General features: G+C 40.9%; 1 protein-coding gene across 1 annotated transcript; it reads right to left on the bottom strand.

Moving 5' to 3' along the window:
• Positions 1–368: 368 nt before the first annotated feature.
• LOC141588469 (uncharacterized) lies at positions 369–1,571 on the bottom strand. Its single transcript, XM_074409912.1, has 2 exons — positions 875–1,571; positions 369–775 (listed from the first exon to the last, which is right to left on the bottom strand). Exons 1-2 carry the CDS (start codon positions 1,569–1,571, stop codon positions 369–371), a joined length of 1,104 nt encoding a protein of 367 aa, XP_074266013.1.
• Between the last annotated feature and the right edge of the window lie 15,918 nt (positions 1,572–17,489).

Raw genomic sequence — 17,489 nt, 5'->3', positions numbered from 1 at the left:
TGGTCCTTAAGGGTGGTGGCATTTAGTTTTCTATAATCAATGCACATCCGCCACTCGGTCACCGGACGAGTAGGCATGTGAGTCCCATCCTCTTGTTCAACCATAGTTACCCCACCTTTTTTGGGAACTATATGGACGGGACTCACCCACTTACTATCGGTGATTTGGTAAATAATCCCCGCTTCAAGCAATTTTAAGACCTCATTTTTCACAACCTCGAACATCTTGAGGTTTATTCACCGTAGACCTTCAACCTTAGGTTGACTTCCCTCCTCTAACACGATCCTATGCATGCACATATTTAGGCTTAATCCCTTGATGTCCTCAATGCTATACCCTAGCGAGCTCTTGTGGGCTTTCAAGACTTTTTAAAGTTTTATCTCTTGAGCCTCACTAAGGTTGGCATTGATAATCACGGGATAAGACTCTCCCTCACCAAGAAAGGCATACTTGAGTGAGGGAGGTAAAGGTTTGAGTTGTACCTTTAGAGGGAGAAGTCCCTCCACTTTCTTCAAAAGCTCATCATCGACCTCATGGTCATCCTTCATTTCCTCATCATGTAGGGAGATTCGGAAGGCTTCTTCCATCTCCGGCTCTTCTCGAGCCACCGATTTAACTACTTCATCAATCACTTCAATATTACATGCTCTCTCAAGCTTGGGACCGTTAATCAAATTTGAAATATTAAATTCGACTTTGTTACCCTCAATCCGGAAGGTCAGCCGCCCATTTCTCACATCAATTAGAACTCCTCCGGTAGCCAAGAATGGCCTACCTAGGATAATGGGGTATGGATATCCTCCGGGATGTCAAGGACAATAAAATCGGCCGGGATTAAATGATTTCCAACTTTGACGGGTATGTCCTCAAGCACCTCCAAAAGGGCGCTTGATGGACCTATCCGCCAATTGGAGGGTCATGGTGGTAGAAGCAAGACTATGAATGCCAATCTTCTTTGCAACCTTTAGTGGAATAACACTCACACTTGCTCCCAAGTCACAAAGAGCTCTTAATATCGGGACACCACCAACTATACAAGGACTTGAAAAGCTTCCCGGGTCACCAAGTTTAATGGGCATTTTGTTAAGAAGATGAGCACTACATGCTTCTTCCATTGCCACAATTTCTTGGTCACTCAAGACTCTTTTCTTAGTCAAGATGTCATTTAAAATTTTTGTGTAAGTTGGCATGTTCAAAATCACTTCGGTAAAGGGTAGGGTTACTTCAAGTTTCTCTAGCATGTCACAAAACTTGGCATACTTGAAGTTTTCCCTACTCTTTATTGCTCTTGAGGGGTAAGGAATATGGGTGACAAGTTGAGAATCAGAGAGTACCTTTGGAGGGTTTGCTTTCTTTGTTACCTTTGTGGCGGGTTGCAAGAGCACTTCTTCGGTAGCATCTTCACCCACTTCTTCCTCATAAGGTAGATCCTCAACTAAACCATCAACTTCCTTTCCCACTTGTATTTCCCCACTTGAAGTCTCTTCACTTGTTTTATTCCCTTTCTTTGCTTCACTCATCCTTGACGATGGTGTCATCGGTGGGCTTTCCCTTCCACCATTCATTTCCATCTTTTTTCTCTTAGGGTCCACATCTACCTCAATTTAAAGGTGCTTGTAAGGGTCTTCAAGCTCTATTCTGCTTCTCAAAACAACCGCATGTGCTTGGTGGCTAGTAGAAGCATCTTTGGAGCTTTGCCCTTGAGCTAACAAACCACCGGGTGGTCTATAAGGGTTGGCTAGAGCATGAGCGGCCAATCAGGCCTCCATTTCCCTCATTTCTTTTTGGTGAGCGATTCTTTGGTTAGCACTTTCTTGTTGACTAGCAATCTTGAATTTAGCCAAGTCTTGGCTATGTTGCATTTGCATGTTCCTCATCATCTTCTTAATTTCACTTTGGGAAGTGTCACCCATGGGCTCTTGATAAGGTTGATTAGCAATGCGTAAAGGGAACCCATAATCATTTCGAGTTTTGGGACCTTGATTATTGTTGTTGGTTTGTCCCCCTTGATAGTTCCCTTTAGGACCATGATTGTTGAAGTTTGATCCTTGCCCTTGTTCTTGAAAGCCTTGAGAAAACCCTTGCCCAAACCCTTGGTTAGCTTAGTTAATTTGGTTCCCTTGATAGAACCCTTGGTTGTTTTGGTTGCCTCCAAAATCTTGGTACCCTTGAGGTTGGTTTCTAAAATTTTGGTTTTGATTTACGGTATTGTTTCTTTTGTTAGGGTATCCACCTCTAGGTTGAGAAAACCCGGGTGGATTGGTGTTGGGCACTTGTGGTTGAAGATGTTGTGGGTTTTGAACATTGGTGCTCTTGTAGCTAAAATTAGGGTGGTTCCTCAAACACGGATGATAGAAATTTGTGTTTGGGTTATAGACATTGGGGTTATTGTAGGGTGGTCATGGTGGTCTCACATTGTTGTTATAGCTTTGGAAAGCATTAACATCTTGAATGTTGTCTTCATACCCCACATTATAGGTGTTGTTGGCACACATATCAAAGGTGTGGCCATGTCCCCCACATAGCCCACAAGAAGCACTTTGGATCATTTCCTCCATTGGTGGACCATGGGATCCACTAGCTTGATGGACTTGGTTTCTTGGCAATTGCTCAAACTTCTTGGTGAGAAGGTCAAGCTTGGCATTTGTCTCGGCATTTGCATTGGAAGTGGATTCCTTGAGATATAGGCCATTCCTCCTAAGCATATTGCCCCTTGAGCCGTAGTTGGACTCTGAGTCCGCCATCTTCTTGATTAGCGTCGTCCCTTCTTCATCACCCAAATGGTCGAATCCCTCTCCCGCGGAGGCATTCACCATTTCTTTATTTCTTGGCAACAAGGTTTGGAAAAAGGTTTGGGTGACATACCACGCCGGAATCCCGTGGTGAGGACAACTAGCGATAAGGTCTTGATCTCTATCCCATGCCTCTCCCAAGGATTCTCCATGCTCTTGTTAGAAAGTGTGGATCTCGTTTCGAAGCATGGCGGTTTTGGAGGATGGGTAGTACTTGGTCAAGAATGCCTTGGCCAAGGCCTCCCATGTTGTGATCGTGTTAGGAGGGTGAACATTCAACCACCGGTCTGCCTTATCCGTTAACGAGAATGGGAACAACATCAACCATAGTGTGTCTTCGGATACCCTGTTCCTTTTCATCATAGAGACCTTGTTTTTAGATTTCCTTAGATGGGCGTGAGCATCCTCTTTGATATGACCCCCGAAACAATCTTTTTCTATCAACCAAACTTAGGCGGGATGCATCTCAAAATTATTGGGAGCCAAATGGCCAAAATTGATGGGGTTACCAGCATCATTATGGTTTGAATGGTTATGGTCACGTAAAGCCATTGGTAGCGATGGATTTTGTATATCAGGGGGTGGTGTTTGAGGTGGAGTTGGAATTTGGAAGTGGTGAATTGAAATGGATTTTCTATTGGAGGATCAATTGTGTTGTTTGGTTATAGTTGGGTTATGATTTCAATGGTTGGTTGGGTGGGTGGGTGAGTTTGCTTGGTCTATGGTTGGTTGAGGATAATTCCTAACCCTTGCAATGATCCTAGTCCTTAAGGTCCGAAAGAGCCTCTCGGGGTCGGAGTTAAAGAGCAAAGCTTGATGGTTCCTCCTAGGCATGCAACTCGATAAACCGTTAGTCTCCTAGTGCTTTTACACACTAGGGAAAGGCAAAGAAATCACACACTCTACAATGAAGCACACAACTACTAAAGCAAACAAGAAGGTAAACTAAGACAAAAGCTAAGATAGTCTCCTAGTGCTTTGACACACTAGGGAAAGGCAAAGAAATCACACACTCTACAATGAAGCACACAACTACTAAAGCAAACAAGCAAGTAAACTAAGATAAAAGCTAAGACCTTTAACAACTAAATATAACCTAATGTCATCGCCGGCAACGGCGCCATTTGATGAATAGGGTTAGTCGTCTTTTCCTACTATCAAAATAATTTATATACTCCGATAAAAAGGTAGTATCTATCGGGTATCGAACTCAAGGAAGGTGTGGGTTTCTACTCAATTCGTTCTAGGTCTATTTTAGTCAAACAATAAAAGGATTTGAAGTTTATGCAACTAATTTAAGCAACTAAAACGGTGATAATGCAAATGATGTAAACGGTTTTTATTAAAGGTAGGGTCTTTGGGTTACCCTAAGTGGGTAAAGGTAAACAAGGGTAAATAATCGGGTATGGGTGATGGTTAGCCTAGGTAAGAGACTCAATATCTTAGTCTCCCTAAAGATAGACACACAATTTTCATTAAGTATCAAATCTCAACTTAATCAAGCTATCAAAACACCCTACAAACTTTCATTTATAGGGAATTTAAGCAAAGAATGAAGAAAGGTGTAAACTTTCACTCACACAATTTTACAAACACCTTATGTGCAAGAATAAGAAGACTGCCATTTCTACCCAAAACCTGATTATTAATCACCCAAATTATACCATTAATTTCCACTTAGGATCCCCCTAAACCCTATGGGGTCACTACTCACTCATCATACTTAAGCAAATGTAAACAATTGATGAAACACAAACAAACATGGTGGAAAACATGATATAAATTATAACAATAACAAAGAGAGAAATAGAAATGTAAACAATTGAAATTAAGACAATAAAAGATGAGAAATTATACCAACAACAATGAAAGGTTCAGTCTTGGATTAATAAAGAGAAGAATTTATTCAAAATCTTATATTGAAATTCAATACCCAAATGTAAACTATTGAATAACACTAAATTAATACTAATTAGCTAAAGGATTACTGTTTTATTAAGGAAATATTAAGGCTTGATTAACAAAGCTTGAATAAATATTAAGTGCTTGAAAATATCTAGGATAGTCTGTTAAATGAGTTAGAGAAGAGGGGTATATATATGATCTCCAAAAATTAGGTTGCAAATGAGGTTGGTGGGTAGGATGCGTGTAGAGGGGTCCTCTATAGGCTGACCGGCTGTCGGTGCCTATACCGGCAGCGAGATATTGTCCATTTAATTCAATTCTTCAATATGCTTCAATAGCTGGGGGGTGTCCCTGCCGGTTGACCGGTTGTCGGCTTACCGGTAGAGGACACCTCTTTGCCTTCTTTTCTTCATTTTCAATATCTTTAGGATCTCTCTCTACTGAGATGTCGGCTACCGGTACCTCTGCTGGTAGCAAGTTATTTGTCATTTGGCATCAATTCCGTCTTCAAAATTTGTTAAGGCCTAGGGGGGAGCTCGCTGGCGGTTGCCGGCCTACCGGTAGAGAGTCCTTTCTCAGCATGCTCTTCTTCTTTTCCTCTTCGCTTTGACTCGAATCTCTTTCTTTTTCGCTTCCTTCATCCAATTTGGGTTCATTCCTACACAAATGAGTAAAATAGTGAAAGTGCGGGATCAAGGGATGTGACACCCCCATACTCCAAGTGCCTTACCAGGACCACTCAGGTATAAAGCTATCACCATCTCGGTTTCCCGAGGCAATGATAATCAAAAGACAATAAAGAAACAACATTTAAATAGTATAAAGTTTAAGTGAGTAAATACAATCCGAAACCAGCTGCCAAAATACGGTTTACATGATCTCAAAACAACTGTCTAAAAACTATCATAACTACAGCGGAAGACTCTATCATCTGATGGCGACACATCCCATCTATCCCATGTATCTCGACTCATACCTGCTCAACAACTGCTCACCATCCCCGAATGGATCACCACAGTTTTTAAAACAATAAAACGGGGTCAGTACTAATCACACAATTTACATAACTCAATAAAACAACACACAACACAGCTCAATCGTCACAAATATACCCCAAACTCCATCACCAACTCTACAATACTGAGTACACACTAAAGTGTGTAGTTCTGCCAGAGCACCCATTGCAACAGGTTACTCCTCGCCGCCAGTGGGGGACCGCAGCCGTTCCCACCTAAGCCCCGCTCATCTCCGTCGACGATAAACCCAAATCCATTAATGTGCACATCCCTTCTGTGGCGGGTTCCACAGAAGGCGAATCATGGGCGTGAAGGCACTCCCGCAAGTGACTCCACTCAACCAAGGACGCACCCCGAAGACACAGACAGATACAATCAATCACAACTACTAATCAGCAACCAAACCCAACAACTGTCACAATACTCGTACGATAAAACTCAACAATCACAAAGCACAACCAACACATCATGTGACTAATACTGAGTAGGGAAACCCTACCTGGAATGCAATACAATCAGACGATCCCAACAGCTTTTATCAAAAAGCCTTCTCTACGAATCCTTCTCCTAACATATGATCACATAATTACTAACAATCATAAAAACTAACAAAAACCTCCAATCCCCCAAATTAGGGTTTAAACAAACTTAATAAAATACTATAAAATCGGTACGTAGATCTTACCCTCGACGCAAGGATCACAAGAATATGAAGGATGATGAAATCCGACCTCTCAAGCTCCGAGAATTGTCAATAATGCGAAAGATGCGAAGAACGTAGTTTGAAATCTCTTTTGAAGTGATTAGGTTTAATAAAAGTGTTTAATGATGATGACGTAAAGTTATATATATCTATTCGCATTATTAACAAAACCCGACAAAACATTACCCGTAAACCGAGCCACTCGATCGAGTAACTAACGTACTCGATGGAGTGCCCCCTACTCGATCGAGTACCAAGGCTACTCGATCGAGTACCCTACAGGCATACTACTGTTTTAAAAACCAAAACACCCTTACTTGACAGAGTAAGGCCCACTCGATAGAGTACCTAGAGGCTCATAAAACCGTAGTATTACAAGGGCACAAAATAGCGAGATAAGGCTCGTGTAGCGCCTCTAAATGAGCCAGAAAGCAAGGAAATAAAAGGGAAAAATGGTACGAATTTGGCACGCATCAGCCACATATGGGAAAACCCCGTTTTTTTACCAGTGGGAATCACGGGTGTTCTTAAGGTAAATTGCGTAAGTTAACACTTCATGAAAATTCTTTAATTTGATGAAAGGTGTAAGACATTACTTAACTGTAAAATTGGCGTATATAAAGTATAATAATCTATGTATCTTGGTGAGAATCATCAAATATCTTGATATATTATCTCAAATGGACAAAATTGTTGTACATAGTAGAATAGTAGATGTTGATGTATCAAGGTAAATTGAATTATTTAATTAAACACTATGAAGTATGATACAAATTTAATGGTATCAACCGCAAAAACAAAAACTCCATAACTCTTAACACTCGCCATGTTAGTGCTGACTTAAAATAACCAAATAGGTGCCACGGTGTCGGGGTTGGTGGTAGAGGTGTGAGGAGATGAGAGTCTATAATTATAAAAATATGGGGTATTACACATGTATGTAGAGTCTTAAATTGTTTAGAGTTATTTTTATGTTACTAATATTTACTATTTAGTTGTTTATGTTATTAGGAGTAAATATTAGGAGTTAGTATTTAATTGTATTAAGACACTTAAAGTTACTAGATGAGTTAGGACTTCGGACCTTATAAATAGAGGTCATTAGTCATTGTTGGAAAGTAAGAGTGTGTAGATGCTTAATATCCCGAGTTAAGCATAGTTGGAAATCTTAACTAGTAGCTAAGTGTTGGAGGATTGAAATTGTATTATTGTTGTATTTGAATAATAATACAAGGTTGGGTTGTGGTTAAGTCCATAACAAAATATTGTGTGTCTTTGCACTTTTATATTATTTGTACCAAAAACCCCAACAAGTGGTATTAGAGCTATGGCTCGATGGAGAAAATTTTTGGTACAAAGTTTGAGATGGAGTTATTTAATGGCAAAAACAATTTCTCGTTATGGAAAAGCATGATAAAGGGTATTCTCATACAACAGGGGTTGTATGTGACTCTTGAAGACAAAAGGCCTGATGATGTTCAAGTTCTCAAATGGGACGAAATGAAGTTGCACGCGGTTAGTACAATTCGATTAGCCCTTGTACCAGAAATCAAGTATAGTGTGTTAGAGGAGACAAATCTTAAGGAGTTGTGGACCAAGTTATGTAGCATTTATAATGCGAAGTTCTTGGCTAACAAACTATTCTTGAAGAAAGATATTTTCGATCTCAAGATGGTAGATGACGGCGATTTGAGGGACCATCTAAACAAGTTCAATGGCTTGATCACCCAATTAGCGAGTTTGGATGCGACATTCAAAGAAGAAGATAAGACAATAATGTTGTTGGCTTCTCTTCCTAAAAAGTATATGTAGATACCCGTATCCGTCGATATTGGAATTTATAGAGAACCCGACAAACACCCGATGATGATAGGACACATGTATTCTTTAGTTGTCATTGTCATTATTTGGAGCTCGTTTTACGATGTAGAATGGGCGTCGTCGATGAAGTATTTTATTAATTTAAATGATATTTAAATTAATGTTTTTTTAAGTGAGTTCATTTTATTAATTTAAATGATATTTAAATTATGGCTTTTTTTAGGTGAATTCAATTTATTTTATTTTGAATTTATTTTCCCAAGTTTATTTTATTGTAAATAAAATAAATATTTGATTTGAAAAATCATTTTATGAGTATATTTGGTTTGAAAAATCATTTATTTTAATGTGTTAATTGATTTGAAAAATCGATTTGAAAATCGAAAAGAACTCGTTTTGAACATGTGTTTTTGAGCTCGATTTTAGCTCGGTTTTTGAGCCCGTTTTCTTTGCGAATTGGCACGAATCTCGAGTACACTAACCCACCTAGACCAATACCCATCCACCCATGTTCGAACCCCCATACCATGGCCCAAATTCTCGTTCAAAACAACCCCAAGCAGCCCGCACTAAACCGCAACAGGCCCCTGTTTTGGCCGCCAATTCTCGAGCCCAAACCCGCTCCAAACACTACCAAGACCCGTACCCATTAACCCTAACCCATACCCTAGTATCCTACCCATATTATCCTAGCTTAATCACCAAGAAAACCCCCCTCAAACCCTCACAAAAGTCGATGGACAGCAGCCATCCGTGAGCTAGCCCGATTTGCCCTCCCTCTCTTTTAACCTATTTTAACTCCCTATAAATACCACCCCTCCACCATAAAATCATTCCTCTAAGTTCTCCATACATCCTACCATCACCCACAAGCTTTAAACCTCAGAAACAAACCCTAATTGCCTCCCAAAAACCCTAAACAAAACCGACACACAAACTGAACTGTTTGTGTGTCCTCCTCGAAAAGCAACTCGTTCCTCCATCAAACCTCCATCAAAACTCGATTTTCTTGCTCCTAATTAACCACATAACATCCATCTACACATTAGACAAAGATTTACGAGCCAAATTTCCCTTGAGAGTACACGAAATCCCTCGAAAAACAGAGTGTTATACACTCTGTTTTCGCGGTTTGTTCTTGTCTGTCCAGTTCTGTTTGTGCTCGTTTTTCGTGCCCAATAACCCAAAACGAGCAGGGGTTGCTTTAAGATTCCTGTTCTCCTCTCTTTCTAGTTTTCAAAACATCTTTCAAATCAAATTTTCGTCGTGAAACGAGGGAGATATCATCGTTTGAAAATCGCTGTCCAGAAAGTTTCAAAAACGCGTGTTTGCTTTGCTCTTCGTCGATGACGGCCTCTCGAGATAAAATCTACCATCGATTACGATCCAAGACGGTGTCAACGATACATGTAGGTTGAGGGTGCATCAAATCCTCTTCTTTTCCCTTTTATTTCGTTTGTTTTATGCTTTTTTTTTATTGTCTTGTTTTTGTTTGTTTTTCGTTTTGTTTATCGATTGTTCTAACTAATTATGAAACTAGTTTAGTCCGAGTATGAGTTAAAGTACCACCATGAACACCCGCGTTGACTTGAGATGGGAAAATAAACCGCTACTTCAGTCGGTCGTACACCCCCGTCTCATTTACATATCCTCGTGTTCAAGGTAGGGCATAAATAAAACGAGTTGTCTAACTTCGCTCTTCGCTTTCGACCCCCTTATTGTTTCGGCCAAATCGACATACCCTAGGACCCGTTGTATGTTAGTTTAACCTCTGATTGTTAACCTATGACGTATTTAGATGACATTAAATTAATTTAATAATCTAATTAGACACTTTAGGGTACATCGACATAGTTTTGAAAATCAACTAACAATTCTGTAAATAATTGAACGCATCTTTCTCATCACTTGATTTCTCGCTAGCATAGGAGTGCGTGATTAGCACCTTCCTATTAACACTCGACGAGTAAGCATTAATCTTATGATATCTGACCTAATTGGACCCTTAGGCCGTGTAGAATAGCACACTTGTGCGTTTCTTCTCAATCGATCAATTTGTTTTATAACTTGTTTTCTAACTCGTTTTCTAATCCGTTTTGCAATCATTCGATCTAACTAATGAACCTAACTTAGGAACTAGGTTGGCCTTGTCTTGGCCGTGAGGGTGGCCGTTGGTTTGGGCCGTGAGTTGGCCGTGTGTTTTGTCTTTCTTATTTCGTTTCTCTTTCCTTGTTTATCATTTGTTCTTTGTTGTTTTGTAGCTTGTAATTTATAGTTTGTTTATCGAGTTGTAATCTTTCGAGTTAGTTTTCTTTTTTACGGGTCAAAACCTCTTCAAAAAAACCTTAGTCTTATTTGGTTAGACGGTTGTTCCCCAATGCTTGTAGGAGCGTAGTAAACCGCATGTTGTTTAAAGCAACATGGCCCGGTTTATGCTAATGCATGCTTTGGATGCGTAGCCCTATGTCTAATTCGATGGGACTAAGTGAAAGCACACATTACGAGGAGTGACCCAAGGCCGTGTGTCATGTAGGCCGTGAGTCACCCCCCCCCCCCCCTTGTGCACGGTTTTCTAGGCCAAACGGCCATGTATTGCGTCGTGTGTATAGCTTTGTATTTAGATTGAGTTGTAATTTATTTATCGTTGTGTCGGCATGAAATGCCTGGGTTGTAATAGGATAGATCCCAATGGCTCCCCCATTCCTCCTAAGCCGTGTTTGCGCATCTTTTATTTCAAATCAACCAACATGCTAAAACAACTTTGACAAAGTTAGTATTCATGCATTAAACGACATAGAAATTGTTGTCACATGTTAGGGTTTTAAAACGATGTTTGCATATCATATATCGTAGTAGCTATGACCTTGTTTGAAATCCATACTTGACTTAGTAGAGGCCGTTATTGACGGGCGGGGTTGGGTGTCCTTATGGGGTTCCCAACACGTACCCTCACCCCTTACTCAAGATCTATGGTTTGTGGATCCGTCTAAATACCATTGGATTACGAGAGTCATTCAAATCGAGTGATATAGGGTACAAGTCTTTATCTTTAATCATTCGTAGTCGATTGGCTTTATGCTTTTCGATGAAAGGTGTAAAGTTGACTTGAACGGTTCCAAGTTCCCAAAAAACTTGGTGGCGACTCTAATTTGTCTTAATTCGATTCTTAAGAACCTCGAGTCGATTATGCCTAGTGTGGATCCCACGGACGCAGTTCCCGAGGGCCTTGTCCACAGTTTGGCGACTCCGCTGGGGAAAAGAGGACTAGTTACACTTTGTTTCTAGGGTCTTTTCCTCCGAGGTGAAACTTGAAAAGAAAGTGTTGGAAAGTAAAACATTACTCATAGTGCTACGATTCATGCATAAACCCTTAAGGACTTGCCCGGGCCGTCCCAGCGTTTCTTCGTGATGCGTGGGGGGTGACGTCCCACTATGCTAGGAAGCTGCACATTGCTCGCTTCCACTTCACCTCGCGTGGTTCTTGATGGTGGGGACGATCTTCTAGGTACTCTACCTTAAGACACCTTGCTCTATAAGACCGCAAAAGGATGGAGGGCATAGACCTTCTTGTAGAAGACTTGCCGAGACTTAGAGATGTCTAGGAGCATACATCCTTGTAACATGAGAATGACAATGTGCAAATTGTTTTCCCGAGTCTTTTCGAAATTTCCCATGTCCTTTTCAAAACCGAACTTTTGAACAACTTACTTTCAAAATAGCATGGTTTTTAAAACGCGGAATGCTGCCCAAATAGGACTAGAATTTTCGGCCCAAAATGAGCTTTTATAGCCGGCATGCTGCCCATTTGAAATCTCATTTTCGAATCAATCTTTCGTTTTTTTTCAAAACCAATCCAAAATGCCTCTCGAACCTCAACCAAGCATGAAATGCGTCAAGTCGTGTCCAGGTCATGGCCGTGTTAGGCCGGGTGTGTTTCGTTCTAAGAGTCTAGAACACGACCTTGTTGGGTCACCCAAGCTCACCTCTTGGGCCTTGAGTCATGTTGGTCGACCATTCGGTCTAGGATAGTCCACAAAAACGCCCAAGCTAGTCCATTTAGAGCGTTTCACCCGAACCTATGGGCTATGTTAGTTCAATCACGGGTTTAGTCACACCGAGTCCAGTTTAGAATCGTGCTATGACAGTTTGAGTCATGTCGTTTTGCCGAGTCTAAAATGAACCAAGGTCTAAATCCAACCGTGAGTCGAACCTTTGGTTAGTCAGTCTCAAGTCGAGTCTTTGTTTGAGTCAAGTTGGGGTCATGTCCTTAAGTGTGCATGGGCTCTTACTTTAAATATTGACTCAGTACGGGGTTTTCTTGTAGAAAGGCCGCCAAAAACCCGACGTCAAGCAATGGAAGATGCTGTCAACAAGCTCACTGAGGCCGTGAACCTCATGATGACCCGAATGGATGCAATCGAATTTAAGCTGGGTGAAGATTCCCCTCCACCACTGACTGATCTGGAAAAACGGTTCAAGTTCATCGAAGACCGTCTGAAACTCTCCCAGGGGAAGAACATCCACTATGAAAATGGTAGGGCCTATGCCCCGGTGCAGGATAAGTTGCCCACGAACATGGTACTCACTGACATCCCAAAGTTCAAGGGCACCGAAGATCCAGTCCACCATGTTAAGGCCTATAAAGGGTACTTAGCACTGAAGGGAGTACCGCCGACATGCTCTCGAAATTTTTGCCCAATCTCTCGGGTGAACACCCGAAGGCGTGGTTCTATAATCTTGACCTTAAGAACTTCCCCACTTTCGAAGATATTACGGTGGAGTTCTGTAAGCACTATGCCGACAATGTTGAGATTCAAACCAACATAAGGACTTTGGAAGTAATGACACAGAAAGAAAAAGAAGGCTTTACTGAATTCCTTGCAAGATGGCGCGCTGAAAGCGTGAAATTAGCCAAGAAGCCTGATGAAGTTGAAATGGTAGATAAGTTCGTAAAGAATCTACGACCTATTTACCGCAATGCTCGGAAATACTAGAATTTTGGTTCTTTCAAAGAATTGATAAGAATCGGGATAAAGGTAGAAGATGATGTCATAAGGGCAGAGGCTGAAAGGCCGAAAGGGTACCAAGGGGCCTCATCGTCTAAGGGCAAGGCCCCAGCAACGGCCCATATTGATGAAGCCATCAATCTCTTAGAAGGGCAATCGAAGAAGTCGCAGCGCCAAACACCAAGGGCATTCACCGATATCGGATGCACTTATACATACGCTCTCCAAAGGCTCATAGCCCAAGGAAAGCTGAAGCCTATTGGTCCAACTCCGGACCCTCCCGCTGATCAACAAGGTAAATGGTATAAACCAAATGCCTACTGTGCCTTCCATCAAGGGAAAGGCCATGATACTGAAAGGTGCTATCGACTGAAGCACGAAATCCAAGACATGATTGAGAATGGGACACTCCCGATCCCAACTGTTAAACCCAATAACATCACGAATCCATTTGGCGATCACGCCAACTTTGTTTCTGTCGAAGACAATGTCGATTATTCCCATCTTATCCGCCCATGTCACTTGAAAGGGGTGTTTATCGAGAAAATATTTGTGGATTGCTTTGAATTCTTGCCAAACCCAAAGAATGAAATTCAAGTCGGGAGTCTTGATCTAGAATGTACTCCTCTCATTAACGAAGTTAATAAAAGACAATTCGATTCACCAACCTACATCACTGGCGTAGATCCTCAGAGGACTACCTCGGGATGGAGGCAGACCATCAAAGGGATCAAGGACCAGAGCCGGGCATCTAAGTCGACAATTTTGAACAAGAGAAAGCTCAAGACCAGATTTGAAAATTATGAGTCGGGATCTGTCTTCTTATCCTAGTCGAGTCGAGTCTAGAACTTTCTTTTTTTGAATTTGAGTCGTTTGTTCCGCGATGACCTAGGGTGTGTCCTAGGAATCGTTCCTTCGAGTCTGTTAAGCATTTGTCATTCCAATAAAAAAGGTTGCAGTTTCGTTTCCAAATATGTCTTGTTTCCAATCCTCAATCATTCCGAAACATGATAAAACGCACAACACACTCAAAGGAATCCCTGGGGTAGAAATATGTCCTGTTTCAAAATGTAAGGTACACAAGGATCCCGTGTTTGATTCCTTTACCTATTCCATGTCTGGCGGTAGAAAACCTCCATCTGAACCAATGTTTGTGACAAGCTTTTAGATGATTCTATGACAAACCCGGACTAGCTCCTTGTTTCCCCTATCGATGATGGAAGGCAAGCCTTTTCCCCAACAAAATCATCCCATCTCGAAGAGAGAAGATATCAACCCGTTCTAACAAGGAATTGTTAGTTCTTACCCAATTTAGTTAGCGAAGCCCAGTTTTCAAGGTGTATCCATTTATGACTAAGAGAATGAATAGAAGATCATTTTCAAAGAGAGAAAAAAAATGAAAAAGAATGAAAAAAAGAGAAGAATTGGAAAAATGAAAAAAAAGAAGAATGAAAAAAGATGAAAGAAAAAGGAAAAAAGAAAAAAGATGTTGAAGTCATTGCAGAATGCTTTTGGTTGAATGTCGAAGTTACGGAAGCCAGAAGTCAAGTCAAGTACCCATACTTGAAGTTCAATGGGCGAAGCCCAAAAGCTTACGTAGTAACCTCTTTACCCTCTAAGTCCTTCCTGAGACAGTTACAAGGGGATAGTCAGGAATTTTGAGAATCATTCCGCTTGTGTTGTTACACCCAGCCTTTAGGGTCCGGATATGGAAATTTGAACCCACATCATTTTTTCCAACCCATTTGCACTCGGATTTCATCAAACCCGAGACACCTTATCCAACCATGATGTAAGCCATAACCCATTGGCCTTAGCACCAGAAAATGAACCTTCAGAATGACGGTCCACTATTCAAGCCTTTTGTTACCAAGCTCCACATCCCAAAGAACCACAACCTTTTGTACCAACCCTAGACACGGAATTTAACGGTACCTTACAGGCTAGAATGGGATATGACATGATACCTTAGGTGAAACCTTCGAGTGTGTACACACAATCAATATGCCAAGTTTATGCACCATGATCGAACTACGTCGGATTTGATTTCGCTCCACGCGAATACGTAGGCAGTCCTTCAGAATAAGGGATTCAATCCACTCATCAACCAAGTTGTCATCTTGTCGGTTTCTTACGGGTCTTAACCAAGTCCAAATGAAGCCACCTTTGTTTGAGTCGGTCTTAGTACTCGATGTAGGCTAGGATAAGGATATGGGTTCAGATAAGTAGTCTCAAGTCTCAGAACGAGCTTTATCTAATGGTTTAGGCAAAGATGCTAAGTCAGATAGATGTGGGTTTGTGTTAGGAACATAAAATATGAAAAACCCGCTGAAAAGAAAGAAGGCGTGGAAGAAAAATAGTAAAAGCCTGCTGAAAAGAAAGAAGGCGGTGGCAAGAAATGATGAATACTCGCTGAAAAGAAAGGAGGCGAGGAGAAGAGTGACAGAATGTTCCCAACAAAAGTCATGTGTGATGTCTAAGTGTTCTCATAAAATCAGTCTGTGTTTAGTGTCGGGCGAAGCCAACGTTGTTGCTCTGTGATTTTAATCCACCTTGTCAATGCCAAGTGATCTTGATTCCCATGTGCCCTCGGGAGCACGCCCATGCCATACGATATCTCCGTCCCAAGTCGACGACCTTGTGATTCCCATTTGCCATCTTTTAGCGCCAGAACGGCCAATTTACCTTTCTACCCCCCAACAAGTCAATGATTGAATTAAAAACCCGTGCACACTTAGGGTTTTATTTTCCTTTTTTGTTTAACGGTAGCGGGCTACGCCCACGTGGTTTACAAGTCATCCGGAGTGTCTGAGTCATGTTTCATGCTCACCCATCAAGGTTCGATTCCAAAAATTTCAAATTTTCAAAATTCCAAAAACTTTTTGCGAATTGTGGATAGATGATCCAAGTAGTAGAATCTTTGCGGGTCGATGGCCCAATCATTCAAAAATTTCAAATTCAATTTTCGGGTCGATGACCCAGTCTTTCAAACTCAAATTTCGGGTTGATGACCCAACATTCCAAGTGATGTCAAATTCAAACTTCGGGTCGATGGCCCAGTTTTTCAAAATTTTCAAATTCAATTTTCGGGTCGATGACCCAACCTTTCAAATGATCCAATTTCAAGATCGATGATCCAAATGTGCTTAAGTGATGATTATTGCTCGTACATTTTCTATGTTTCAAATATAGCAGGATATGCTTCAACTGGGGGCTCTAAAGTCTTCGACTTTAGAGCCATTGCAAATCGGGGCTCGAAGCCGTTGGCTTCGAGACCATTATCAAGATGTAAAGGATGACATCCACCAAGAATTCAATTCGATACAAGAGTATGAAATGGAAGAATTCCGTAGCTGAAAGCAAATGATGAAAGCGGCGGCAACCTCCTTGGAAAGTCCGTCCCATCCGGACAAGCGCCAGCAGATGATAAATTTTGGGCAAATGTCGTGAGATGATGAATTTTGGACATACGCCCGTGAGATGATAAACTTTGGGCATGTGTCGGAAATTTGCTTAGAACTACGACGCGGGTTTGATTCCGTCAGAAACGGATACGTAGGCGCCTACGGATAAGGCTCAATCCACCATGTATGCAATTTATGGGTCGACGACCAACAATGACAACTTCACACAACAAAAGCAAGAGTCAATCCCCAGCGAAGTTTCAGGTATGATCTCTTCTTATGGCTGGCGAGCTTATATACGCAAGTCTAATGGACTATAAACGACCCGCAGAATCCTCAGGTCGAAAGGGACCTGGGGTATACTTTGACTTTCGCCTTGTCCAAGCCTCGGTCAAAGTGGGGGCTCAGAGATACCCGTATCCGTCGATATTGGAATTTATAGAGAACCCGACAAACACCCGATGATGATAGGACACATGTATTCTTTAGTTGTCATTGTCATTATTTGGAGCTCGTTTTACGATGTAGAATGGGCGTCGTCGATGAAGTATTTTATTAATTTAAATGATATTTAAATTAATGTTTTTTTAAGTGAGTTCATTTTATTAATTTAAATGATATTTAAATTATGGCTTTTTTTAGGTGAATTCAATTTATTTTATTTTGAATTTATTTTCCCAAGTTTATTTTATTGAAAATAAAATAAATATTTGATTTGAAAAATCATTTTATGAGTATATTTGGTTTGAAAAATCATTTATTTTAATGTGTTAATTGATTTGAAAAATCGATTTGAAAATCGAAAAGAACTCGTTTTGAACATGTGTTTTTGAGCTCGATTT

Source organism: Silene latifolia, chromosome 6 (assembly GCF_048544455.1).
Source record: "Silene latifolia isolate original U9 population chromosome 6, ASM4854445v1, whole genome shotgun sequence".
Taxonomy (NCBI): domain Eukaryota; kingdom Viridiplantae; phylum Streptophyta; class Magnoliopsida; order Caryophyllales; family Caryophyllaceae; genus Silene; species Silene latifolia.
Note: the sequence above shows the minus strand (reverse complement) of the source record. Positions and strands in the feature narration are given on the sequence as shown.

What these genes read in the sequence shown, in the direction of transcription:
- LOC141588469 (XM_074409912.1), bottom strand. Translation starts at nt 1,571, where the DNA reads ATGGAAATGAATGGTGGAAGGGAAAGCCCACCGATGACACCATCGTCA. An exon ending in CATCAAGCGCCCTTTTGGAG is followed by an intron (nt 776 to 874) that starts GTGCTTGAGGAC and finishes CCATTATCCTAG; the next exon opens with GTAGGCCATTCTTGGCTACC.